The sequence below is a fragment of the Mustela erminea genome, chromosome 14, assembly GCF_009829155.1.
Source record: "Mustela erminea isolate mMusErm1 chromosome 14, mMusErm1.Pri, whole genome shotgun sequence".
Lineage (NCBI taxonomy): Eukaryota > Metazoa > Chordata > Mammalia > Carnivora > Mustelidae > Mustela > Mustela erminea.
Genome location: NC_045627.1, coordinates 63,966,099 through 63,993,056, shown reverse-complemented (window position 1 = coordinate 63,993,056; position 26,958 = coordinate 63,966,099). Strand labels below are relative to the sequence as shown.

The following is a 26,958-nucleotide window of genomic DNA, read 5'->3' as shown; positions in this document are numbered from 1 at the left end:
GACAGGATGGCAAGTCACAGCTGAGCCTGGTAGGAAGAACTTGAAGACCAGGCTGAGACATTTGTACTTTATACTATACTCCATGCGGATCCACTGAAACTTTGTTCTTTGAAAATAGGTGTAACTTATATGCCGTAAAACTCACCCATTTTAAATGTACCACTCAGTGGTGTCTCGTAAACTTACTGAGTTGTGCGATCATCCAGCTTAGGATGATGCAGTTTAGGAACCAACATCTGGTTTAGAATGTTTTCATCACTCCAACAAGATGCCTCATGCTGTTTACAGTGAATCCCCCTTCCCATCCCCAACCTAGGCAATCACCAGTTTGCTTTCTGTTTCTCTAGGTTTACTTTTTTTTTTTTTTTAGATTTTTAAAATTTATTTATTTGACAGACAGAGATTACAAGTAGGCAGAGAGAGAGAGAGAGAGGGAGGAGGAAGCAGGCTCCCTGCTGAGCAGAGAGCCCGATGTGGGGCTCAATCCCAGGACTCTGGGATCATAACCCGAGCCGAAGGCAGAGGCTTTAACCCAGTGAGCCACCCAAGAGCCACTCTGTAGGTTTACTTTTGCAGGATGTTTCATAGAAACAGAGTCACTTAATACGTGGTTTTTCGTGGTGGTTTCTTTCACTTAGCGTAGTGTTTTTGGAGCCTATCCATGCAGTAGTATTCAATTACATGGATATACCACATTTGATTTCTCTACTCACCAGTCGAGATACATTTGGGTAGTTTCTACTATTTGGCTATTATGAAGAGGCTGCTATAAACATTCTCATGTTCAAGTCTTTCATCTCTTGGCTAGGTACCCAGAAGGAATTGTTGGATTGTATGGTAAATTTACAGTTAACTTAGGGAGGGGAGCTTTACTTCATTATTTTTATTCCTTTTTAAATTTATTTTATTTTATTTTATTTTATTTTTAAGATTTTATTTATTTATTTGACAGAGAGAGATCACAAGTAGGCAGAGAGGCAGGCAGAGAGAGAGAGAGGAGGAAGCAGGCTCCCTGCTGAGCAGAGAGCCTGATGTGGGACTCGATCCTAGGACCCTCTTGACCATGACCTGAGCCGAAGGCAGCAGCTCAACCCACTGAGCCACCCAGGTGCCCTATTCCTTTTTTTAGAACAGCTTTATCGAGATATAATTTGTATACCAAAAGATTCACCTGATTTACATATTCAATTCACTGAATCTGTAAATTAGTATATTTACAGAGTTGTGCAATCTAATCGTAGGACACTTCTAGCACCTTGAGTCATGACATTTCCACTCCCAGCCCTAGGCAACCTCTTGTTTACTTTACTATATGAATTGGATCATGTAGTATGTGGCCGTTTTTATCTGACTTCTTTCACCGAGCATAATAAGGTTCATCCATGTTATGCAATATATCAGTATGTCACTCTTTTTTATTGTCAAATGGTATTTCGTTGTATGGACATGCCATATTTTGTTTATCCATTCACCAGTTAATGGACATTTGGGTGTTTCCACGTTTTGTCTATTTTGAATAATACTGCTATGAACATCCATGTACAAGTTTTTGTGTGGATGTATGTTTTCATTTCTCTTGGGTAGATACATAGGGGTGAAATTACTGGGTCATGTAGTAAGTATATATTTAACCTTTTAGGAAACTGCCAAACTGTTTTCTATAGTAGCTGCAACATTTATTTTCCCATCAGAGGGTTCCAGTTTCTCCCTATTCTCATCAACACTTGTTGTACTTTTTGATTGTGACCATTCTAGTGATGTCTCATTGTGGTTTTGTGCTGTATTTCCTTATGACCTATAATGGTGACCATCTTTAAGTGTGCTTGTTAGCTATTCATATATATCCACTTTGGTGAAATATCTATTCAGATCTTTTGCCCACTTTTGAATTGGATTGCTTGTTTAATTACTGTGTTGTAAGCGTTCTTGATGTGTTCTGGTTATATGATCAGATTTATGGATTGCAGTTGTCTTCTCCCAGGTTGTGGTTCATCTTTTCATTTTCTCAATGGTATCTACTGAAAGATATTTGAGGGGGAAAGGAACGAGACTCTGAGCTGTGCTTCAGAAAGAGTCTGGCGGCTGTGTGTAGGATTGATTGAAACAGAGAGAGACTTCTCATTAATACATCTCCTTAAATTGTAAGATAGGGAATAAGCCCAGGCCAAGTTTCTCAAAATTCTCTGGGAATCAAAGGGTTATAAGCAACTATTTATTGAATCCTGTTTACAATCCGGTTAATCAGTAAGCCAGAATCAGTGAAACTGCCCATTCTGGAGGAGTGCAAAACCTTTCAAAAGGTTTCGCTGGATGAGGAGAAGCGGAGAGATGAGTGGCTGTTCTAGAGCTACATAAATAATTTCCAGCTCTGAACGGGACAATTCTGAACTTCCTTGCCAGGTTCTGTCACGCTGGTGTTTACTGGCAGGGAAATCAGGAAGAGCTGGTTCTTGGCCGTTGGATTTTGACTAGTTACTGGGAGAGGTGGAGCCAATTTTAGTGGGTCTCTTTGAAAAAGCCCAGCAAGATGTCAGGGCTGCTCTCAGTCTCCTTCCACCTTATCCTCCTCTTCAAGTTTGTTGCCCCAGTGACCTTTCGCCACCACCGCTATGATGAGCTTGTGCGGACGCTGTACAGGGTGCACAACGAATGCCCCTACATCACGCGGGTTTACAGCATCGGGCGCAGCGTGAAGGGGAGACACCTCTACGTGCTGGAATTCAGCGACTACCCTGGGATCCACGAGCCTTGTAAGCCCCGAGCGGTTCTTGGGGTGGATGGGGCAGGACCCTTCCCTTACAAATCCAGTAATTGGGGTGGTTTCTGGGGAAGTCCATAGACCCCTCCACTACAAATTATCACCTTCCTCCAGCTGTGCTAAGTATTTCCCTACTTAACCCTCACATTGGCCCTGCTTCTGGGGACCTGCAGCCCCAGTTCAGGCTCTAGTCTGTTCTTCCTTTGAAGTTCTGTTTGCTCAAGACCTTCATGGTTAAAGGTGAGTCTTCTTCCTTGCTTCCACCGCGTCCCCCTGCCTTCCCTCCTGTTACTCTTCTTTTTTCCATGTTATTATGCTGTCTTTACTCAGTGCTTCAGAAGACACAAGCAGAAACAATTAGCTCTTCTCATTCTGCCAGGAAACCTCAAAGGGTTTGGGGATGTCTCTTTGGGGAATGATCCTGGAGAGAGATTGAAGTCTTGGATATTAGTTTTACTCATTGGATTACTTTTTGTTTGTTTCTATTATAAAAGCAATCTGTGTTTAGATTGGAAGTAGAAATTAGATAAAGAAACAAGAACAAAACTCATGCATGATCCCACCACTCACAGATGATCATTGTTAAATATAGTGATGCGTGTCCTTCCAGATCTTGTGTATGCATGTTTAACAACCCCACCTCACACATTTTTTTATAAAAATGGAATCATACTAGAACTGTTTTTCTCATTTCATCGTCTTTCATAAATAGTACCCATGTCCATAAGTGTGCATATACATCATTTTTTCGGGCTATGTAATATTCCATTGTATGGTTGTAGGTAACTCTTCATTGACTGATAGACATTTAAGTTGTTTCTAGTTTCTCAGTTCTTTACTTAAAGCAGTTGTGACATCCAAATTATGTCAGTTCTTGCTTCAACCTGTCAGCTTCAAATCTCTCTTTCCCTTTCCACTTCCACATCCCCCACACTAGGCAAACACTATCACAACCTGCCTAAAACGCTGCACTAGGCTCCTGACTTTCCTAACCCCTACCTGCCACCAATCTCTAAACCTTCCATTTAGCACACAGATGCCAGAATACTTTCCCCAGATACTGATCTCATCCTCTCACTGCCCTGCTTAGAGTCCTTCAGTGACAACCTCACACGCAGTGGATCCTGTCCCTGACGGCTTCAGAATGTTACCTGGCCTGTGGGGAGGGTAGGGGCAGTAGAGTGGCAGTAGCTCAAGGAAATCTGTGCCATTAAATGAGGATAAGGACTTTGCTTTGAAGCCACACTTGCACTGAAAACACCATGCTTTTGGGGGTGTGTGCTCATTGTGGAAGCTTCTGGTTGCTAGCGGACATCATAGATTAGCCCCTCGCTCCCACGCCCTCTTCCACTGCCTAGCAGTCCAGGTCTCCTTAAGGCTTTCTCATCCTATTCTAGTCCTCACTAAGCTCTGTCTTCTCTGATGCCTTACCATTTAGCTATTCTTCCATGCAATCATTCATTATTCATTCCACAAATATTACTGATTATGCACTATCTGCAAGCCTTTTATAGACTCTGAATAGACAACAAACAGAGAATAAAACAAAGACCACTCCCTCGGGGGCCTTAATTCTAGTGGTGTAAGACTGGTAACAAGTGGGTAAGTAAATGTATATTGAATCAGATGGAAAAAAGTGCTATAGAGAAAAACAACCTTTGAGAGAGAGAGAGAGAGTCTACCAAAGCTGGGGAGAGAGTTGTTAACTGTTTAGGAAAAGTTTCTCCTTTGAGGTGGTTTTGAGCATGTGCTGGAACATGCCGTACTAGAACTGGAGAGGAAAATGTCTGCAGGCAGAGGGAAGAGCAGGAGCTTGCTTGGCACGTGTGAGGAACGGCAAGGAGTCCCCTGTGGCTCCAGCAGAGTGAACAACGGGAAAGCAAGGTCGGAGCAGTATGGTTGGGGGTAGGGCTCCTGGGCAGGAGATCATGTGGTGCCTTCCAAGCCTTTGTGAAGATTTTGGCTTTTAGAGTAAAGTGAGAAGCCGCTGGAGGGTTTTAAGCAGAAAAATGACATGATCTGGCTTAGAATTTTTTAAAAGACCATTCAGAATAGGGATAAATTATAAAAGACAGCTCAGAACAGGACTCAGCAAACTATAGCCTGAGGGCCAGACCCCTGTTTAGGTAAATAAAGTTTCACTAAAATACAGTCATGCCCTTTCTTTCTTTCAAGTAAACTCTACACCAACGTGGGGCTTGGACTTATGGCCCCAAGATCAAGAATCACATGTCCTTGGGGTGCCTGGGTGGCTCAGTGGGTTAAAGCCTCTTCCTTCGGCTCAGGTCATGATCCCAGGGTCCTGGGATGGAGCCCCGCATCGGGCTCTCTGCTCTGCGGGGAGCCTGCTTCCTCCTCTGTCTCTCTGCCTGCCTCTCTGCCTACTTGTGATTTCTCTCTCTGTCAAATAAATAAAATCTTAAAAAAAAAAAAATCACATGTCCTACTGACTGAGCCAGCCAGGACCCCTGCCCATTTGTTTTTGTATTGACTATGTCTGCTGTTGCTGGAAATGTGGAGTAGCTAGACAGAAACAATACAGCCCACAGTCCCAAAATATTTACGATTTGGCCCTGCACAGAAAAAGCTTGTTGACCAGTGACTCTGGAGAATAGACTTGATGGGTGGGGCAGATGCAAGCTGTTCTAGAAGATTTCCTGTAACAAACCAGGTTGTCAGCATATGGAGCCTGAACCAAAATGATAGCAGGGGTTGTCATGAGAAGTGGTTTTATTCTGGGTAAGTGGAAGGTGGGGACAAAGAATTTCATATCAAGCACCTTTAAGCACAAGACATTATACTGGGCTCTATAGGGCAGTTTATAATTGCAATTTGTCCAAAAGGGCCTCAGGAATCATTGGAAAAGACCCAGTGGAAGTGTAAGATTTTCATTTATTCATTAGGGGGAAAGGTCCTTCTGCAAGGTGAGGAAACCTTGGCGCTTGCACACTTTCTCCATCTTCTCTCTTCCTGCATCTTCTTGCCCTTGCAGTGGAGCCGGAAGTCAAGTACGTGGGAAACATGCACGGCAATGAGGCTCTGGGCCGCGAGCTGCTGCTGCAGCTGGCCGAGTTCCTGTGTGAGGAGTTCCGGAACGGGAACCAGCGCATCGTGCGGCTGCTGGAGGGCACGCGCGTGCACATCCTGCCGTCCATGAACCCCGACGGCTACGAGGTGGCCGCGGCCCAGGTACCGAGCCCCAGAGTGGGGCCCTCTGCACAGCAAGGCCCTCTGACCAGTCCTCCCGGTCTCGCTGCCAGTGCCACCCTGTCATCGAGAAAAAGCCGATGGGACTACAACACAGTGTGGAGACCCGGGTTCAGCCGTGTGGCAGCCTAGGCGGTGAACGTGGGCTCCCTCTGAGCTTCCTTCTCTCCACACCTTTCCCGCTGACCTCCGGGTTTTATTATGAGGATCGAGAGAGAGGCAGTGTCTGTGACAATGCTTCCTAACCTGGAAAATATTAAACAGGTGTGAAGGGCTCTTGCAAAACACACCTCCTTCCCTCGATTTTTAGCTTTGAACCCTACATACTCTTCTCCCTCCCACATCACACTTCCATTTGTGTTTGTGGGGGAATAGAACTAGCTCGTCCCACAATTGTGCGGGTGGGGGCTAACTCTAGATACTTCATGCTTTGGATAGTATTTCTTTTCTTTTTTTTTTAATATTGTATGTATAATTGACATACAATATTATATTAGTTCTTGGTGTACAACATAGTAATTGGACATTTGTGTACTTTGCTAAGTGAATACTACATTTCTGTATGGCTTTTTCCTTTACTAGTATAGTACTCAGCCTTTAAATTTTCTAGAATTACATCGTGCAGGGATCTATGAGCTTTTACTTTATTTTCCAACATAAATTCAAAATGTCAGTGTACCTAACTTTAAATCAATGATTTTTTATTTTATTTTTTATTTTTTGTGACTGTGCATCGGAATCATAGGTGAAGGTTTTTTGAAATACAGATTCCTAGCCTCCCCCCACCCCCATCTACTGAATTGGGATTTTTCCAGGGTGAAGCCAGGCATCTGCCTTACACAGTAGATATGTTCCTTTAAAAGCTATGTCTAAACTTTGGTTTGTTTGGGCTGTTGGACGAAGGGATGGGGGTTTCTAAATTAAAGAGGCTTTCCCCCCTCAACTTAAAAATGTCTGTTTGAGACAGTCTTGAAATTTTTTTTGCCATTTTTAAGACTAAATTTCACTACTTTACTTTTTAAAAAAAAAAATTTATTATGGTAAGAGCACCCAAGATGAGGTCTACCTTCTTAACAAAACTTTAAGTGTACAAGACAGTATTGTTAACTATAGATACAGGTATTGTCTCCAGTTCTGGTCTCCAGAACTTATCTATCCTCCTCAACCAAAACTTTATGTACCTTCATTAATAACTCCCCATTTCTACCTCCTCCCAGCCCCACAGAGGCAACCACCCTCTACTCCTTGATTCTGTGAATCTGACCACTCTGTCCTGTACAAGTGGAACCACGCAGCATCTGTCCTTTTGGTCCATCCCATTTTAAACCTACTTGAGGATAGGGCTGGGGAGGTAAGTAGAGACAGGGGGAGGGAATGCCGCCAAGATGTTGAATGAAACACAAATTTGCCCCCTGCAATCTCACCACTTCCTGTCAATTCAGCTCAACAAATGAGAAAAGAAAGCTTTGTTTCCCCACTGGAAAATCATACAAGTGTACCTTAATATCTAGAGACTTGAGTTTCCAAAGTAGCAGGAACATTTGAAAGAGATGTGAGGGGAGACCTCCAGCCTGGCTGCTCTCCTTCTATTGGCCCTTCCCAATATTGCATTGGGGAAACTGGAGAATGTCAGACTTGCGTGCATCTTTTGGGGAATGAGGTAGGGTGGGATAAAGTAGGAAAAAGCCCTGACAATCCCCCTAAATCTTAGAGCCATCTTTGGGGAGCCAGTTACCTTTACTTACCTACTGTGTACTTGTTCAGAGGGAGCAGATCTTGAACCTGAGCCCAAGAGAGACCCCATCAAAGTTCTCAAACTCCCAGAGCTATCTTCCATAGCCAGAGAAAACCTGTCTGCGTGGCTACACAGGGGAGACCCACCTAGCCACCAAACTTTAAAGCTACCTGTAGATAAAACAGAATAACCTCCCCTCTCTCCATCCCACTGAAGATTTCCAAATCTTAATGCCTAGAACTTGTGCATATGTCATGTTACATGATGAGGGAGAATTAAGGTTGCTGATGTACTTAAGGTTGCTAATCATCTGACCTTAAAATATCCTGGATTATTTGAATGGGTTCAATGTAATCAATCACAGGAATCCTTCAAATGTGGAAGAGGAAAACCAGAGGTCACAATGAGAGAGATTTGAAGATGTCGTGCTACTGGGCTCTAAGAAGAAAGAAGGGACATGAGCCAAGTAATGTGGGTGGCCTATAGAAGCTGGGAAAAGCTGGAAACAGATTCCCTTAGAGATCTCACAAGGAACACAGCGCTCCTGACACCTTGATTTTAGTCTTGTGAAACCCATTTCAGTCTTCTGACCTCCAAAACTGTAAGATAATAACCTGTGTTTTTTAAGCCACTAAGTATGTGGTAATTTGTTACAGAAGGAAACCTAACCTGTTTATGGGAACTTTCTGTTACGGAAACTCCTCATCTGCCAGCCTTATGACCTGGCGTGAGTGGTAAATCAACTGATAAGTAAATTAACATAGCTTTTAATATGAACATTAGGAGCTACATTGATATGAATGTGCAAGTAATGAAAAACTCCTGGAAATGAAATGAAAATCATTGTCTCATACAAATGAAAAATCAAACTCCCAATTGAAAAATTACATGAATATTTCCCCTGAACAGAATTAATATAGGGAACTTAAGGTAACTTAAAGAAATATTATGTTCTCAATGAGATATAAGAATAAAATATGAGAAGAATGCCTTGAAAAATAGAGAAATCTAAGAACAATAAGGATTTTTTTCAAATATGAAAGTGGTATTACATCTGTGAGTTGCTGTCCAACATCCATCCGTTCACTCCACTTCCAGGAAAGACCACCAGTTTGGGCTCTACTCTCCAGTCCACAGGGGTCCAGTGGACACTATTCCCCTTCTCCAGTGCCTTACAAAACATTAAATGGAATTTCTGTTTTGTGAAGGCCTTTGAATACATCACTATTTTATTACTTGATATATCTTAATTATTTACATATATGTCTATCTCTTTGTATATAATATGAGTTTTTAGAAGGCTGGCATAATGTCTCATTATCTCTTTTCATAGTGTCTTTCAGAGGGCTTTGAGTAGAGATGCATTTAAGTGAATGTTGATTGGCTAAAAGGATGAATGAATGAGTGAATACATACCAAATAAATGCTACAATTTGAAGTGTGAGCAGAGAAATGAAGGGATCCAGGAAGTTGATGCTGCTAAGAAGAAAAATAAACAAGGATCCTAAATTTAAAAAATAAAGGGGTTGGGGGTGATTTCCACAGTACAGCTGCTTTGGAAACAGTTTATCACTTTCTGAAAAAGTTAAACATAGACTTAAAGTATAACCTGGCAATTCTACTAGTAGGTATCTACCCAAGAGAAGTAAAAACATACATCCATACAAAGACTTGTATGGGAATGCTCATAGCAACATTTTCACAATAGCCAAAAAGTGGACATAATCCAAATGTCCATGTGCAGGGTCCAATAGTATCCCCCCCTCCCAAATTCATGCCTATCTGGAACCTCTGGCTGTGACCATATGAGGAAATAGGGTCTTTACATATGCAATCAAGTTAAGATAAAATCATACTGGATTGGGGTGACTAACTCAAACATGACTGGTGTCCTTATAAGAAGAAAGAAATCTGTACAGAGACACACACAGGGGAGAAGACCTGTGATGGGAGTAGAAATTGGAGTAATGAATCTATAGCCAAGGAATGCCAAGGATGGCCACCAGCCACCAGAGGCCGGAAGAGACAAAGAAGGAGCTCCTATGGAGCTTTAGGAGCGTGGGACCCTGCTGACATCTTGATTTCAGACTTCCTGCCGCCAGAGCTGTGAGGATACATTTTTGTTGTGAAAAGCCACCTAGTTTATGTAATTTGTTACAGCTTATAGCAGCCCTAAGAGCTACAGCTATATGATAGTCTATTAACTGGTGAATAGATGAAGTATAGTAAATCCATAGATTGGAATATTCATCAGCCATAAAAAGGGATAAAGTACTGTTATGTGCTACAACATAGAGAAACCTCAAAACCGTTATGCCCAGTGATAAAAGTCAGACACGCAATGTGTTATCTCTCTTACTGAAAAAGGCAAATCTATGGAGAGAGAAAGTGATGTTCTAGGGTTGGATAAAAATGAATAATGACTAGAGGGGCATAAGGTTTCCTTTCAGGGTGTTAGAAATCTTGATAAGTTACACTGTGCTGATGCTCACATGACTCTGTCAGCAGTGACTAATCATTCATTGAGTCATACACTTGAAATGGTGTGCAAATCATACCTATTTTGGTATATAAATTAAATCTCAATAAAACTATTTTAAAAAAATAAAGGTTCCCATTATCCTGAAACACCTTACTCTTGTTAGAGTCTCTCCTGGGATCTCTACCATTAGCGTACAGGGAGACTTGAACCACACCACTGGGTCTTTAGATGAATTAAAGAAGAAAATTCTACATCAGTCCATAGATTAAACTAATGTCCCTCAATACTATGCTACATAGTATTCTTCAACAATAGGATTCAGCCTGAAACCTTCCTTTTTCTCTTCATTTTCCCACTAGGGTGCAGACAGTTCTGGGTATCTGGTTGGCAGGAACAATGCAAATGGAGTGGACCTGAACCGCAACTTCCCGGATCTCAACACCTACATCTACTACAATGAGAAACACGGAGGCCCCAACCACCACTTGCCTCTTCCAGACAACTGGAAAAGTCAGGTAGGAGATGAAATTTGCATGCAGAAGCAGGTAAATAAACATCTGGAATTTCCAGCAACCTACCTATCAATTAAACAAGCAAGAACTAAGCATCAGCTCAACTCCATGTTAATCTGACCAGAGCAGTAGGAGCGGTTATCTTCCATTCTTTGCATCCATTCTCTCCCCCCAGCAACCCCAGCAGAACACCCCTCATGGAGCACATGCTGTTTGATGTTAGTGGCCATGGTAGTCAAGGCAAAACGCTATCCCACAGCTACATGGTACTTTACACTTGTACAAAATTCTTTCTTAGTCAGCATTTCAGGTGATTGTTCTAACACTGTGTGGTGAATGCATGGAGCATTCATCCATCCCTGTTTCACAGCTTGCATAGCTAATAATTGATGGACTCAGGATTAAACCCCAGGTCTCTGACTCAGAAGCCAAGGTTCTTTCTCCTGCACCATACTGTCAACAGAGGACTCTAGCATTCTATAGAGAAGTCTCTCTTACACATGATGCACTGTGTGCACACCAACAATTAGCTATAGAAAGAGGTGCAGGGAGCTCTGAGCTCTCCAACCATGCTACCCCTCTTCAGACCAACCCCCCTCCCTTTTCTAAATAGACTTGATTTTTTTTCATCCAACAAGAAGCCACAACTTTATGAATCATGGAAACAGCACAAATTTCAAACCAAGCTATGGTTATTTTTTTGAAACACCAAAAACCAGGTGCTCCGTTTTCCTATGGTTACATGGTTTATTATGTAATAGCATTCCTGCTATTCAGGTTTGGAGTGCGTTTGCTCCTGACACATTTGCTTGTGATGTGACCAATTCTATGTCCTTAACCTCTACACCTCTACACAGGAAGAGGTTTGATCAACCTCTTCCTCTTCACTCTCCTCGAGTACAATTCAAGCCCATGTGTTTTCTTGAATGTCTGAGACAGCTTCACCCTGAACTTTGAATTTCTCAGCAGATGCTAGTTGTACCTGCTAAGATAATTCTTCGGTAATAGACTTTACTTATTTTTTGTGCAGTTTTAGATTCACAGCAAAATTGAGGGGGAAGTACAGAGTTCCCATGTACCCCCAGCTTTCCTTGATCAACCTCCCCCATCAGAGTGGTAATTTGTTACAATCAAAGAACTTGGCTGACTGAACATCATCACCCAAGTCCATAGTTAACGTTAGTGTTCACTCTTTGTGTTGTACATTCTCTGGGTTTTCACGAATGGGTCATGACCTCTGTCCTCTGCTATAGTTTCATACTCAATGGTTTCACTGCCTTAAATGCTCTCCTTTCAGCTGTTTTGTTTATTGGGATTCCACATGCGATTTCATTTTGAAAAAGACTCCATCTACTTAATTTTTTAAACCATCAGACAAAAGACCAAAATTTCCCCACATAACTTCTCATATCCAGGAGGATGCTCTTCGTTGTACTCAGACATGCCCTCTTCTTAGGCCATTTCCTGACAGACTCATTTGCATAGCCATTTGGCACTTCTGGTTGCCGCTTCACCGCCAGGCCCTCATCTCTCCACAGGTGGAACCGGAGACACAGGCTGTGATCCAGTGGATCCGCTCCTTCAACTTCGTTCTTTCAGCCAATCTCCACGGAGGGGCAGTGGTGGCCAATTACCCGTATGACAGATCCCTTGAACATCGGGTTCGAGGGTTCCGCCGGACTGCCAATACCCCGACGCCAGATGACAAGCTTTTCCAGAAGGTATGCAGAATGGCAGCTTGTTTGGCCAGAGGCACCTGGGGCTCAGGGGAGTATTGGAGGGGGTCTAATGTATAAGGTTATGGTGATATGGCTACATTAAGGAAATAGACCATGTACCTGAAAAAACACTTACATAATAGTTCAAAACAGCAGGAGAATAAAAAATCAGATTATTTTATAGTTAATAGATTAATAAATATTAATATAATAATTGACATTAATTGTTAATTCATTGATTAATGAATTCCATAGAGAATAACACCAGCTATTGCTTTGCAAAGCAAATAAATTATTATACTTTTTTCTCCCAGTAATCATTTTTTCCACTGTTGTGAAGTAGTAATGAAAGAGAATTGTAGAGATTCCACATATATTCCTCTCCCTCCAACACACCTCTCATCCCCAATACATACAGTAGTACCCCCTTTATCTTTGGAGGATACATTCTAAGACCTCCAGTGGCTGCCTGAAACCACAAATAGTACTGAACCCTATATATCATTTTTTCCTATACATACCAATAATAGTTTATTAATAGGCATGGTAAGAGAGTGGCGATAATAGCTAATAATAAAATAGAGCAATTATAGCAATGTACTATAATAAAATATATGTGAATACGGCCTTTCTCTCAAAATATCTTACTGTAGGGGCACCTGGGTGTCTCAGTTAAGCAGCCGACTTTTGGTTTTGGCTCAGCTCATGATCTTGGGGTCCCGAGTCAAGCAGCGAATAGGGTTCTGTGCTCAGCAGTTAGTCTGAAGATTCTTTCCCTCCCTCTCCTTCTGCCCCTCCCCCTGTTTGTGGCCATGCTTACTCTCTCACTGTCTCTCAAATAAATAAACAAATCTTTTAAAGAAAACTTACTGTACTGCACTCACCCTTCTTGTGATGATGCAAGATGATAAAATGCCTACATGGTGAGATGAAGTGAGCTGGTTGACATAGGCTTTGTGACCCCGTATTAGGCTACTGCTGACCTTCCAACATATTGTAGAAGGAGGATCATCTGCTTCCAGACCACAGGTGTCTACAAGTAACTGAAACCACAGAAAGCAAAACCATGGGTTGGCGGGGGGGGTGGGGGGATTATTGGAATTCTTTTCATGGCCAAGGCCTATCATACTTGCTCCTTGTTTTCTTCCATAAAACTCAGCTAGAAAATGGTACACCTAGAAAAGAGTTTACTTACATATCATCTAGTGTCACCCCTCACTTTGCACTTGAAGAAACTTATCCCCAAGTAGAAACTTATCCCCAAGATAGTAGAAAAATCAGAATACAGCTCTTCTTCTTCTTCTTTTTAAGATTTTATTTATTTATTTGACACAGAGAGATCACAAGTAGGCAGAGAGGCAGGCAGAGAGAGGGAAGAAGCAGACTCCCTGCCAAGCAGAGAGCCCAATGCGGGACTTGATCCCAGGATCCTGAGATCATGACCTGAGCCGAAGGCAAGAGGCTTAACCCACTGAGGCACCCAAGTGCCCCCAGAATACAGCTCTTCTAACTCTAGTCCACCACACGCATGTGTGCAAGTGCACGCGTGCACACACACACACACACACCATCTTCCTATGCCTGCTGGTGTTTTCTTTGACTGAACCAAGTAATCAGTTGTGTATACATAGTGGGGTTTCATGGTGTCACCCTGTTCTGAGTAGGAGCATTGTTGTATGAGTTGGGAATACTCAGGTCATTTTCCATCTGATATACCTACAGCTGGCCAAGGTCTACTCGTATGCACATGGATGGATGCACCAAGGTTGGAACTGTGGGGATTATTTCCCAGACGGCATCACCAATGGGGCTTCCTGGTATTCTCTCAGCAAGGGTAAGAAGAGTGCTGGTTACAACAGTGTTGCAAGCTGAAGCGGAATGGGGCTTATCTCCGTTTCTCAGGGAAACAACAGGAACATCACAGAATTTCACTTTTAAGCAGAGACCTGAGAAATGCAGAAGTCTTAAGCTGGCATTTAATGTCATCTTGTGATTATTTAAAATGAGCGTAGGGACACCTAGTGGTCCTTTAAAACTGGTGGTTTACACAGTAGATCAGAGCATAGGAGAGAAATAATGTAGCCAGGTGATTAAGAATGTGGCTCTAAAGGTATATTGGGTTGAAACCTGGCTTGCCCATTTATCAGTTATGTGGCTTCAGGGTAATTACTTAACCTCTCTGTGCTTTGATTTCTCACTTGTACTTTGACAAATACTTGCCAGGTGCCTGGGTGGCGCAGCCGGTTAAGCATCTGACTTTTGATTTTAGCTCAGGTCATGATCTCAGGTCATGAGATTGAGCCCCACATTGGGCTGCACGCTGGGTGTACAGCCTGGTTAAGATTCTCTCTCTCAAAAAAAAAAAAAAAAAAGATTCTCTCTCTCTTCACCTCTCCTCCTGTCCCTCCCCCCGCCACGATCTCTCTCAGATTAAAAAAGGAAGAAAGAAAGAATAACAATACTTGCGTTGTAAATTTGATGTGAATATTAAGCGAAACAATGTGCATAAAGCATTTGGAAATGCCTGGCTTATAAATGTTAGGATCTTCTCTTTTTTCCTGTAAGATTTATTTATTTGTTAGAGAGAGAAAAAGAAAGAGAGCACAAGCAAGGGGAGGAGGGAGAGAGGGAGAGGGAGAAAGAGAATCTCAAGCAGACTACTCAATGAGCACGGAGCCCGACCTGGGGCTTGATCTCACAGCCCCGAGATCATGACCTGAGCAGAAATCAAGAGTCAGGTGCTTAACTGACTGAGCCACCCAGGTGCCCCAAATGTTAGGGTCTTTTTTTTTTTTTTTTAAGGATTTTTAAAAATTTATTCATTTGAGAGAGCATGAGAGCTAGAGCATGAGCAGGGATAGAGAGTCCAAGGGAGAGGGAGAAACAGACTCCCCACTGAGCAGGGAACCTGATGTGGGACTTGATATCAGAACCCCAGGGTTCTCCCCCCTGAGCTGAAAGCAGATGCTCAACAACTGAGCCACCCAGGCATCCCTATTAGGATCTTTTCTAAGTAGCATGGAGCTATGCTTTACATAGCAACAGATGGCCAAAGAAGCTGGCCTGGACACCCAACTGTTCCTCTACTATGTGCTCTCCCTACCCTACCTGCCCATCTCCTGTGAGCCAGCGTTTGCCATGGACATTGGCTATTGATGGCATAGCAGAAACCTCCAACAAGAGGCTTCTCTCTCTATTCCCTAGGCCTTTCCCAACACCAAGGGTTGAGATAGAACTTCTGGTTATGAACTTTTGGTAGATAGAGAACCTAAAGATAAGGAAGAGGCTGAAACAGGAAGCCAGGTTCTTTTAGTCATCATGTTTTAGCAGCTAGCCATACTTTCAAATCTGACCTGGACAGAGCACAGGTAACAGAAAGCTCACTGGTAAGAGCTGAGCTTACAGCTGGTTCTATGACAAGTAGAGAGGAGGAAGGTTAGGGAGTCACCAAGTACTGGGAGGTGACAGACTTCTTGTGGCTGAAAACTTGCTTGAGCACAAGGTGAGAAGGTTTTGTTGAACTTTAATATTATTTTTTTTTTTTAGTTTGCATTAGGAAACCAATAGGTCATCTTCCCCTCCAATTTAAAATATGAACTATACTTTTTCAAATTGCATTTGTTTCTCCCTCCCCCTTCTCATCATCTGGGAAAGCATGGTCCATGTTTCCAGTGAAAATCATTGCCCTAAAATAAGCTGATAGAATTTCAAGATTATTCAGCTCGTTACAGTGATTGCTCCCACAGTGTGCTCTCTGGACCGGCGCCATTAGCATCATCTGGGAACTTGCTAGGACAAGTTAGGGTTAGGGTTAGGATTAGGGTTAGGACTACAAATTGGGAAGGACTGCAAATTGGGAAGGGGAGTTCACCCCTACCCACTGAAACCCTAGTTAAGACCCAGCAAATGGGGAGCCTGGGTGGCTCAGTGGGTTAAGCCGCTGCCCTCGGCTCAGGTCATGATCTCAGGGTCCTGGGATCGAGTCCCACATCGGGCTCTCTGCTCAGCAGGGAGCCTGCTTCCCTCTCTGTCTCTCTCTCTCTCTCTCTCTCTCTGCCTGCCTCTCCATCTACTTGTGATCTCTCTCTGTAAAATAAATAAATAAAATCTTTAAAAAAAAAAAAAAACAGCAACTGTATCTGGCTGGAAGGCACAACTTTCTCGATTATTCTGATACAGAGTGATCCAGTGAAAGAGGCGCAGTTCTCCAACTTTTCCCCGTTCTCTCTATAACAGCCACTTATGCTCATCAGCTTAGAGCAGGTGAAGGTGATTAGATGAATTTTTTTTAAGATTTTATTTATTTATTTCACAGACAGAGATCACAAGTAGGCAGAGAGGCAGGCAGAGAGAGAGGGGAAAGCAGGCTTCCTGCCGAGCAGAGAGCCCGATGCCAGCTTGATCCCAGGACCCTGGGATCATGACCTGAGCTGAAGGAGGCTTTAACCCACTGAGCCACCCAGGTGCCCAGATGAATCGCTTTTTGCCCAAATACCCTTGCAATATAAACACCACTCTAATAAATCAGGAACATATTTAAAAAATGATCAATTCCCCTGGAGAGTACAGAAGATAGAAGCAGACAGGCATTCAATGAAAGAAAACTATAGCTGCCTTCTGCCTTTTCAGGGGCCGGCTTTTCTGGGTTAACTATTTTGAGGTCACTCCTGTGTTCTCAGATAGGAGGAGGGATGTGAAAGCAAGATATTCCTCTTTAAGGTCCACGGTCTGAAGAACATCATCACCCAAAGAGAAGATCTGTCCCCTTGGAAGCGATACATGTGCAGGGTCTAATATCAAGGCACCACTAACCAGCAGACTTTGGAAATGTGGAGGGTCAAGGAGTGAATTTAAGAGATGAAATGCGGAGGAGGAAAAGATGGGGGTGACAAAATGGGCATTTGTGAAGAGAGAAAACTGGGAAGTTGGGGAAAGGTTTTGGAGGAGATAAATGGACCAGGAGGTAGAATAGAAGGTCATGGGGGGGCACAGAGCAATCGTGATTATGGAGAGTTGAGTGGGGGCATTGGTGGGATTCAGTTTATACAGATCTGCCTCTGCCCTCTTCCTCTTAGGAATGCAAGACTTTAACTATCTCCATACCAACTGTTTTGAGATCACACTGGAACTGAGTTGTGACAAGTTTCCTCGCCAAGAGGAATTACAGCGTGAGTGGCTGGGTAATCGGGAAGCTCTAATCCAATTCTTGGAACAGGTAAAATCCCATTCTTGAACTTTCCTGGTTACAGAAAGAGAAGTGTTTTCCAATGGTAGGCAAGGATTTTTGTGAAGCTCAGTTCTGACTTTGACTTCGACTTCATACCATACATCTGGGCTTCTTCTACCCATCAGATTTAGTCGTTCAACATCATTGAGCACAGTTATCTGTCAGAAATGGTACCATATGCTGGGTGTTATGGGCAAACAAATAGCCCTGCCCATATAAAGTTTGTATTCTAGGGTGGAGAGACAGACACTAAACAAAATAATAAAGTGAATTTTATAGCATGTTAAGTACAAAATCCAATGAAGAAGGCCTTACAGAGAAAATGACATTTAAACAGACTTAAAGAAGGTGAGAGAGAGAATCATGCAGCTTTCTAGGGAAGAAAGGGCTCCCCAGTAAGGACACTGCAGAAAATGCAAAGCCTAAAACAAGTAGTCATTAGGGAAATGCAAATCAAATATACACTTCTTAGGATGGCTTTTATTTAAAAAAAAAAAAAATTACCATAAAAGATAGACAGTAGCAAGTGTTGGCAAGGATGTCAAGAATTGGAACCCTTGTGTATTATTTTTTTTTAAGATTTTATTTATTTATTTGACAGAGAGAGAAATCACAAGTAGGTAGAGAGGCAGGCAGAGAGAGAGGGGCAAGCAGCTCCCCACTGAGCAGAGAGCCTGATGCGGGGCTGATCCCAGGACCCTGGGATCATGACCTGATCCGAAGGCAGAGGCTTAACCCACTGAGCCACCCAGGCACCCCACCTTTGTGTTTTATTGCTGGGAAAGTGAAATGATGCAGCCACTATGAAAAGTAGTATGTGGTTCCTCAAAAATTAATTGTAGAATAGCCTACATGATCCAGCAATCCACTTCCAGGTATAGATCCAAAAGAACTGAAAGCAGAATCTCAAAAAGATACTTGTACACCGATGCTAATATCAGCATTATTCACAGTAGCTGAAAGGTAACTGTGACCCAGCTTGTGAGTGGTTAAATGAAATGTGGTTTGGATATACAATGGAATATTCTTCAGCTTTAAAAAAAAAAAAGGAGGGGTGGGGGATTCTGCATATATGCTGCAACATGGATGAATTATGGGGACAGTATGCAGAGAAAAATAACCCAGTCACAAAAAGATAAATATATAATTTTGCTTATATGAGTAGTCAAATCCATAGAGGCAGAGAGTAGACAAGTCTCATTTTCTGCCTTAGATTTTCACAGGATCACTTCAAGCATGCTGTTGAGTAGAGATGGTTGGGAAAAGGAGGGTGGGGAAACCAGCTAATTAAGAGGCTATTACCATAATCTTTGTGGAGATCAATTGTAAAAATATAAGAGAAAGGGCTTTGAGGACTCCCAAACACTGAACGCATGTCTTATGGTCATAACCATGCACTGTAAACTTTCTCGCAGGTACACCAGGGCATCAAAGGAATGGTGCGTGATGAGAATTATAATAACCTTGTGGAGGCTGTCATTTCTGTTAGTGGGATTAACCATGACATCACTTCAGGTAGGTGGCCCTCCTTAGTGCGGTGAGAAGGAACCTTCATGTCCTCACCTTTTTTCAGCATGATAAGGAGGCCAGTTTGTAACACAGCGAGACTAGCATGGGTGTCAAGGACATTGGGGTTGAGGACAGGAGAAAGGAAGGATGATAGACATAGGGACAGTGAACTAAGAGGCCAGGACTAGGAAGATGTAACTTCTCTCTCAGCATTTAGGAGTCACTGCCTCATACACCTTAGGGGGTGTTTTCTGGGTTTGAGATATTGGTACTGGTGTGAAATGAGGCTGAAGAAGACTATAAAACTGACATTTAGACTTGTCCTGGACCCAGGCATTTCACGACACCTCCATCCAGGGAGAAGTTAGCAAGATGGTTTCTATAGGCTTATTGTAGGGCAAGAGTGATAGTGGAGGCAGATCTTGAAACCAACCTGGAACCTCCTAGAATGGTACAGAATATCTCATATGCACAGGTGTTGCAAACTGCCCCAGCCAAGTTTGATCATGCACAACTCTTAGGTTTTTCTTTTTCCTTTTTTTTTCCTTGATGTTTGTTTTGGCATTAATGTAGAACAGTAGCTATCCGTGGCCAGGGGTGGTAAAATTTGCCTATCTCCCACAACCTCTATACAAGCAAGGCTCAACCACATTTTACAACACCGATGCCTAATACCATGCAGGTATCTTACAGTTCAGACTTACAGTCCCGGTTAAACTGGATGGAATCTCGGAGATAACTAATATTACTGGAGGTAGATCCCAACCTGAAAGGCTCATTCAAGGCAAAAGCAGCAACATTCTAAAGGCAGAATTCTATAGCCTCATAGTCAAGCATCAGACAACCAGAATCCTCCCTGCTGATGGTTGGACCCAGGACCATTTTGGCATCAAACCTGAGGCATCCCTCAGAACTTCAGGGCTTGCTAGATTTTTGTATCATATTCATACACAGACAGGGAATGTCTCTGAAACATTCTAGACAATCAGTATATGTTGAATAATAGTAATTCCACCAATAAGAACCCACTTTCAACACTGATTATGTTAAATTAACAGACTACTCATTTCACCACTGAAAAAGCTCATTGTAACATTCATTATGCTACTTAGAAGAGCATTTAGTGCTGATTACAGAGGAAGATAGCCGAAGCCCTTATAATAGCTCTATCTAGAATTGGGCCTTTCTGATATAATGCTAGCTAACCATTCAGGGGTGTAAATCCCCAATTAAGAAAATGACAGCCCCTGAGGTATAACTTACACTACCCAACATATGCATAATAACTCACTGCTTTTGCAAAAGTACTTTAAAAGGAATTACAGACATTTAGTAGGGGGCAGAGAAGAGACTTCTCTAGTATTTATAGACATTTCCATTATTAATTGCATTTATTATTTCAATTATTCATTGCTTAAAAAAAACTTCAAAGGCATGGTTACAACTGATTCTAAAGATATACAAAGTCATTAGCCAAAATGTTATATCCCTGCCATAGAAAAATAGGCTTTCTTTTGAATTTTATTTTCCCCATTAGAAGGTGATGGAAGAAATATTAAAGTAGAATTCTCAAAATCAGAGTTTTAGTGGTTATTTAGTCCAGCCCTCCTGCTTAAGAGAAGATTACACACATACACCACCACTGACAGCTGATTTTTTAACATGGGGCTGTCATGTCCTTTAGTGCAGAACCACATCCATCAGTGCAGGTTGTGCACTGCATAACTGTGTGGCTTTTCCATGGACACTAATTCATTCTCTGCTTCAGTGCTCACAATTTCATAAGGCAGACCATTTCTTTTTTGATAATCACTCTGTCACAGTAGTTTTGCTTCTGTCTAGCAAAATCTTCCTCCTACAATTTAAACTCATAGTTCTCATTCTTATTTTTTTAGGTAGATGTCATTTCTTCACAGTGGCTTTTTAAACATTGAAACATAAGTCTCTTGTAGTTTCTTTTTTTTTTAAGATTTTATTTATTTATTTGACAGAGAGAAATCACAAGTAGTTGGAGAGGCAGGCAGAGAGAGAGGGAGGGAAGCAGGCTCCCCGCTGAGCAGAGAGCCCGATGCGGGACTCGATCCCAGGACCCTGAGATCATGACCTGAGCCAAAGGCAGCGGCTTAACCCACTGAGCCACCCAGGCGCCCACTCTTGTAGTTTCTTTACCATACAAAACGTTCATATATCTTTCAGCCTTTCTCCAAGTGACCCTTTCCTGGTCCTGAGTTTGTTTTAAAATACAGGGTATAGAATTAAATGCAATACTGTCAGTACAGAGCACATTGAAACTTCTACTCCCCATGAGCTGAGAAGCCTGTGTTCTTACTACATAAAATAGCCTAAGGTTGTTTTAGATCTTAGCCAGTTTCATCATGCTATTTTAAAAAATCAAGCTTGTGGTCAGCTAAAATCCTCAAATCATTTTTCATATCAAGGCCCCAAGTGGCAGATTTCTAATCAGCAGACTGAATTATGTTCTTGTAACTTTTAGGTGACCATGGCGATTACTTCCGGCTGCTGCTTCCAGGTACCTATACTGTCACTGCCACAGCACCTGGGTTTGACCCAGAGACAGTGACTGTAACCGTGGGTCCTGGGGAACCAAAACTGGTGAGTTAGGCTGACCTTCACAGAGCACCGTAAAGATCACTTACGACCTCTTGCTTGGTTCTAGTCTCTGCCGAACTTCCTTCTTTCTCTTAAAAAATAAAAATTCATTGCTCTCATATGCTTATTTTTCTCCTGTCATTCTACTATTATATCCTTCCTTTTTCCTTTCAGCTTTTTCTCTTTCTTCTGTTTAACATAGCATAATGATGAAAAGGGCTATTTTATAAACCTGGCTCATTTGTCTATAGCCCTTGGACAAATTACCTAATTAGTCTTCCTTAACTTCTTCCTCTGTAAATTGGTGATAACAGCACCTCCTTTGTAAGTTTGGGATGAGAAAGTGCATATAAAACATTAGGACAGTGACCTATATATCAAAAGTGCTTAACAAATGATAGTTGGTAAATCCCTGAGTCCTTGCCCCAAATACACCGACACTTTTGTGTGGCACGCTTCTGTGCCATCAGCTGGGACTACCACCAGATGGCGCTCTAGCCCCTCCTGGTCCCCTGTGTGCTAGTTTTCCGCCACTCACCTCAGCAAAAGTGCCAGCTGCTCTCCAGAATTCAGCTCTCCATGGCTGTCTCTTAAAAGCAGGACGAGAAGCAAGGAACTTTGTTTTACCTACTGGCTGGACCTTTTCAGCTTTGCTCATCTTAGATTAGGACCTCAGAGCTAAAAAACCTCAGAGATTATCGACACTTATCTTCAGATTTCTCAAATGGGGAAAAGGTAATGAGGCTGTCCTATTTAATGAGGTCCTATGGACCATGTTTCCCACAAGTCCGATCTTCCGTAGGGTCTCCAGACTCTGTCCAGTTCCTTCTCTATACAACCCCAACCCCAGAGCTTAGCCAACTGGCTTGCCCCTTTCCCTGTTAACACTGTGCTGTCAAGTAGCTTGTTTTCTCAAATACAGTTAGAGATACCATTCACTGAATGGTTACCATGTATGAGACACTGTATGAGAGCTTTCTAGAATGATCTCATTTAACCTTAACAGCAACTCTTGTCAGGGGCATGTAAGTATTACCATTTATGGCCAAGGAAACTGTAACTCAGAGAAGGTAAGAAGCATGCCCAGTGTCACACAGCCAGTAAGTGGAGCCACCACTGCAACAACCTCTCTTGGGCCTTCAAGGCTGCCTTCTTAGCCAGCATGCTACAGGGCCTCATACTAAGCTTAACAGCCTGTGTTCATAAACCCTTATTTTAATATAAGGATCCAAATAAAGAGTTCTTTACATCCTCTGAAAAGTCCTCTGAAATTTCTAGATAGTTCCCCCTTTCCCTTCTCTTCCCTCTATTCCTAGCTCCTGCATATTATAAACTACTTCTATTTGTAGATGAAGGAAGCAAATACTAATTCTGCCATGGCAGCCTGTTATATGGTCCCAGTGTCCCAACCAACTTTCTCTCCCCCCACCCCTTTTTAAAAATTTAATATCAATTTAAGTAACATATAGCGTATTATTAGTTTCAGAGGTAGAATTTAGTAATTCATCTGTTGCATGTAACACCCAGTACTCATTACACCCCATGCCCTCCTTAATGCTCATCACCTCGTTACCCCAGCCCCCCAGCCCCTCCCCACAAGCAACCCTCAGTTTGTTTCCTATAGTTAAGAGTCTTATGGTTTGTCTCCCTCTCTGATTTCATCTTCTTTTATTTTTCCTTCCCTTCTCCTATGTTCATCTGTTTTGTTTCTTAAATTCCACATATGAGTGAAATCATATGATGCTTGTCCTTCTCTGGCTTAGTTTGCTTAGCACAATACCCTCTAGTTCCATCCACATCATTGAAAATGGCAAGAGTTCATTGCCTCTGATGGCTGAGTAGTATTCCATTGTTTGTATGTGTGTGTGTGTGTGTGTGTGTGTGTGTGTGTGTGTATCAAATCTTCTTTATCCATTCATCTGTCAAGGGACCTCTGGGCTCTTTCCATAGTTTGGCTATTGTGGACATTGTTGCTATAAATATTGGGGTACAGGTGCCTCTTTGAATCACTATGTTTGTATCTTTTGGATAAATACCTAGTATTGCAATTGCTGGGTCATAGAGTAACTCTGTTTTTAACTTCTTGGGGAACCTCCATACTGTTTTCCAGAGTGGCTGCACTAGCTTGCATTCCCACCAACAGTGTAGGAAGGTTCCCCTTTCTCTGCATCACTGCCAACATCAGTCATTTCCTGACTTGTTAATTTCAGTCATTCTGACTGGTGTGAGGTGGTATCTCATTGTGGTTTTGATCTTTGTTTCCTTGATGCCAAGTGATGTAGGGTATTTTTTCATGTGTCTGTTGGCCATTTGGATGTCTTCTTTGGAGAAATGTCTGCTCATGTCTTCTGCCCATTTCTTGACTGGCTTATTTTTCTTTGGGTGTTGAGTTTGATAAGTTCTTTATAGATTTTAGATACTAGCCCCTTGTCTGATAAGACATTTGCAAATACCTTCTCCTGTCCCCTTTTCTTGTTTTACCCTAAAATCCAAAGACTGATTGGCAGCTGTGTCTATGAGCTCTGCCTTACAGGTGCTCTTCAGTGTCAGATTCGAACAATGACAAATCTGCTGGAGTCATGTATCCTACTGCAAAAGATTTCATTTCCTTTGTCATATAGACTTTACCTAAATCAACATAACCTATCATTGTGTCACATATAACCAAAAAAGAGAAAACAATTGTCTTTTGGATATAATTACCAGAGAGGAAAACAGCAAAGAACCCATTTGTTGATAGCAGTAGAACTTATCTCTCTTCTCATTTTGAAGCAGAGATCCATCTGGCTGGGGGAAGAAAAAAGGAAAAAAAAAAGGATTATTTACTAGAGGGTTTTCATGTTACAGTTAAGACTCTTTCAGATCTCTCCCAGAGTCATCCAGTGTCCTCTTTGCTTTTCCCCACATCTGGCCAGATGTCAGGCTCCTTTCCTTCTTCTCTGTCCTTCCCTCGTTTTGTTGCCTTCTCTCTCTCTTTCCTAGATCTCTGAATTACTATATACGAAATGCTAATGACACAGTACAGTTAGCTCTGATTCCCTCTACTTTGGGGAACTAGCAGAAAAGCTGGCTATGGATTTTTGTGGAAGAGGCAGAAAATAACCTCAGGGAGAGTTCTTGTATGTTGTTCAAGCCCCAGCTGGCTTCAGCAGCTCAAACTGTTCCAAGGGCCTAAAAGCCAAGGATCCCTCAGGGGAGTGTGGTTAGAACACTGTGCAACTCCCTCTCGCTAGGATGGTTCCACAGCCAGCAGATCCTACACTTGTCAGTCAGAACCATCTTTAGGACTGCATGCCATGGACAGTGGGCAAGTTTCAATGTATTGCTGGAAAGGATGCATTCCTTGCACATGGAAATTTGGAATTTAAGAAGCCATGGAATAATCTGTATCACCTCTACTATCTATATTTTCAAGCAGTTATGGCAGCAAGTCTCGATCTGAAGGTCAGAGGTATTCATTGACATGCCTGAGCATAGCACCTGTGATTCACATATTGGCATAAAGGGGATCATTATGGCACCATCAATCATAGCTCCTGTCCTCAGCGACAATATTAGTGAAATTGTGGTTTAAGGTATAGATGTAATTTTCTTCTAATAATTAAAAATAAATTTACAGTAAGTTCATCCAGGTATACCTTGGGTATCACCAGTGATTATATACCACTTCTTGGGACCATTAGCCAAGCCTGACACCACCAGGGCTGCTGCTAATAATGTTCCTTAGTCCCCTGCCCTTGGGACCCGGAACTGTGGGGAGACCAGGTCCAGACAGGTCTTCCCCAATTTCAATTCCAGGAAACAGAATACTTTCCTAGCTGCTGCTTTTTTTCTTCCAGGTTAACTTCCATCTCAAGAGAAGCGTCCCTCAAACAACCCCACCGAGGAGAGTTCCCAACTCAGGACATGGAGGCAGAGGCAGACCAAAGCACATGCAGCCCCAGGTCAGCCAGGAAGGAGGAGATGGAGATGACGCAGCCCCAGAGTCCCTGCCTGAGGTCCACAGTGCTGGGGCCACATGGTAGAAAGGCTTGTTTCCACTTTCCCATCACATGAAGCTTTCTTTCTATTTTATTATCTGGTACATATTTAAATACAACCATATTCAGAACAATTCAGAATGGTCTCTGTTCCCGGGGTTAGATCCTCTGATGTGGCAGCGCATCCAATCAGCAGATTCAGTAAGATTTTCCAATTCTGGGGCTATGGTTTGGATCCAGAAGGCTCCACGTCAGTCCACACTGCATCTGGAGACCAGCGGCTGGTTGGCCTTCTACCTCCAGAGTCCAGCCCTGAGCCTGCAACATAGCAGGCACTTGGGAGATTCCGGAATGCATGGCTGAAAGGCTGAGATGATTCATCATTGGTGGTGTTCCCATAGCAAGGCCAGGTGACCAAGTCCTCGGCAATCCCGGAGGACTATTTCAACAATAGCCAACAGTTTCTTAATAATAAACGGACTTCACTCACAAATACCTAGATACGGCTCCCCATTTTCATACATGAGTATTTTACACAACATGTATGTTTCAGAACAGTTTCTGGGTTTGTAAGGGTAATGGGGATGCTGCTGTGGAATGACTCAGTCCTCTCCCTGTGTTGGTGCCACCCAGCACTGCCCACTTCCCTGGGTTCCCCAGGACCCAGCTGTACTAACCGTTATTGAGGAAGGAGATGTTAGTAAAGATTTTGGAGATATGTATAGTCATGAGCACACAAGTTCACAAACTCCCAGCAGGTATGTGGGGGTTCTGGAGTCTCCTGTCCTCGGGCTTTGGTGAGGGTTCTTTCCCTGACACCCCGTTTCAGAGCGCAGCCTCAGGGAGGCAGGGCAGGCTCCACTTTCCTCCACTTGTTCCACATCCCCCCACTCTGTCAACCTTCCCCGCCCTGGCCTGTAACTAACTAATTAACTAACATTGAGTAATTTTGCTCCTTTCAAGAAGTTTTCCCACCTCCATCAGAAAACAAAAGGTGCTTAACTATGACATCCCACCCCTTCAGGAGGCCAGTCAAGACTACGATGATCACAATTTATATTTCTCTGACTTTAGCAACCTCTCAGTCTGTGGTCAAGAGGAAAACAGAAAAAATGTTATCTTTTCCCATTTAAAAAGTGATTTCTCTCCTCAGGTGATTAATGCTTTCCCTGCACTTTTCCTTTCTTCCTGATTTGAATCCCATGTTCCTTGATTCTCTT

At 42.6% G+C, this 26,958-nt stretch overlaps 1 protein-coding gene across 1 annotated transcript; it reads left to right on the top strand.

The window, feature by feature from the left end:
- The first annotated feature begins 2,282 nt into the window (after window positions 1–2,282).
- CPN1 (carboxypeptidase N subunit 1) lies at window positions 2,283–25,876 on the top strand. Its single transcript, XM_032313065.1, is given in 10 exon segments — window positions 2,283–2,750; window positions 5,751–5,947; window positions 10,542–10,697; window positions 12,233–12,415; window positions 14,135–14,246; window positions 17,488–17,627; window positions 19,055–19,154; window positions 21,643–21,761; window positions 25,598–25,705; window positions 25,707–25,876. Coding segments are annotated over 10 exon segments (1,446 nt in total). The 5' UTR covers window positions 2,283–2,527; the 3' UTR covers window positions 25,815–25,876.
- The last annotated feature ends 1,082 nt before the right edge of the window (window positions 25,877–26,958 follow it).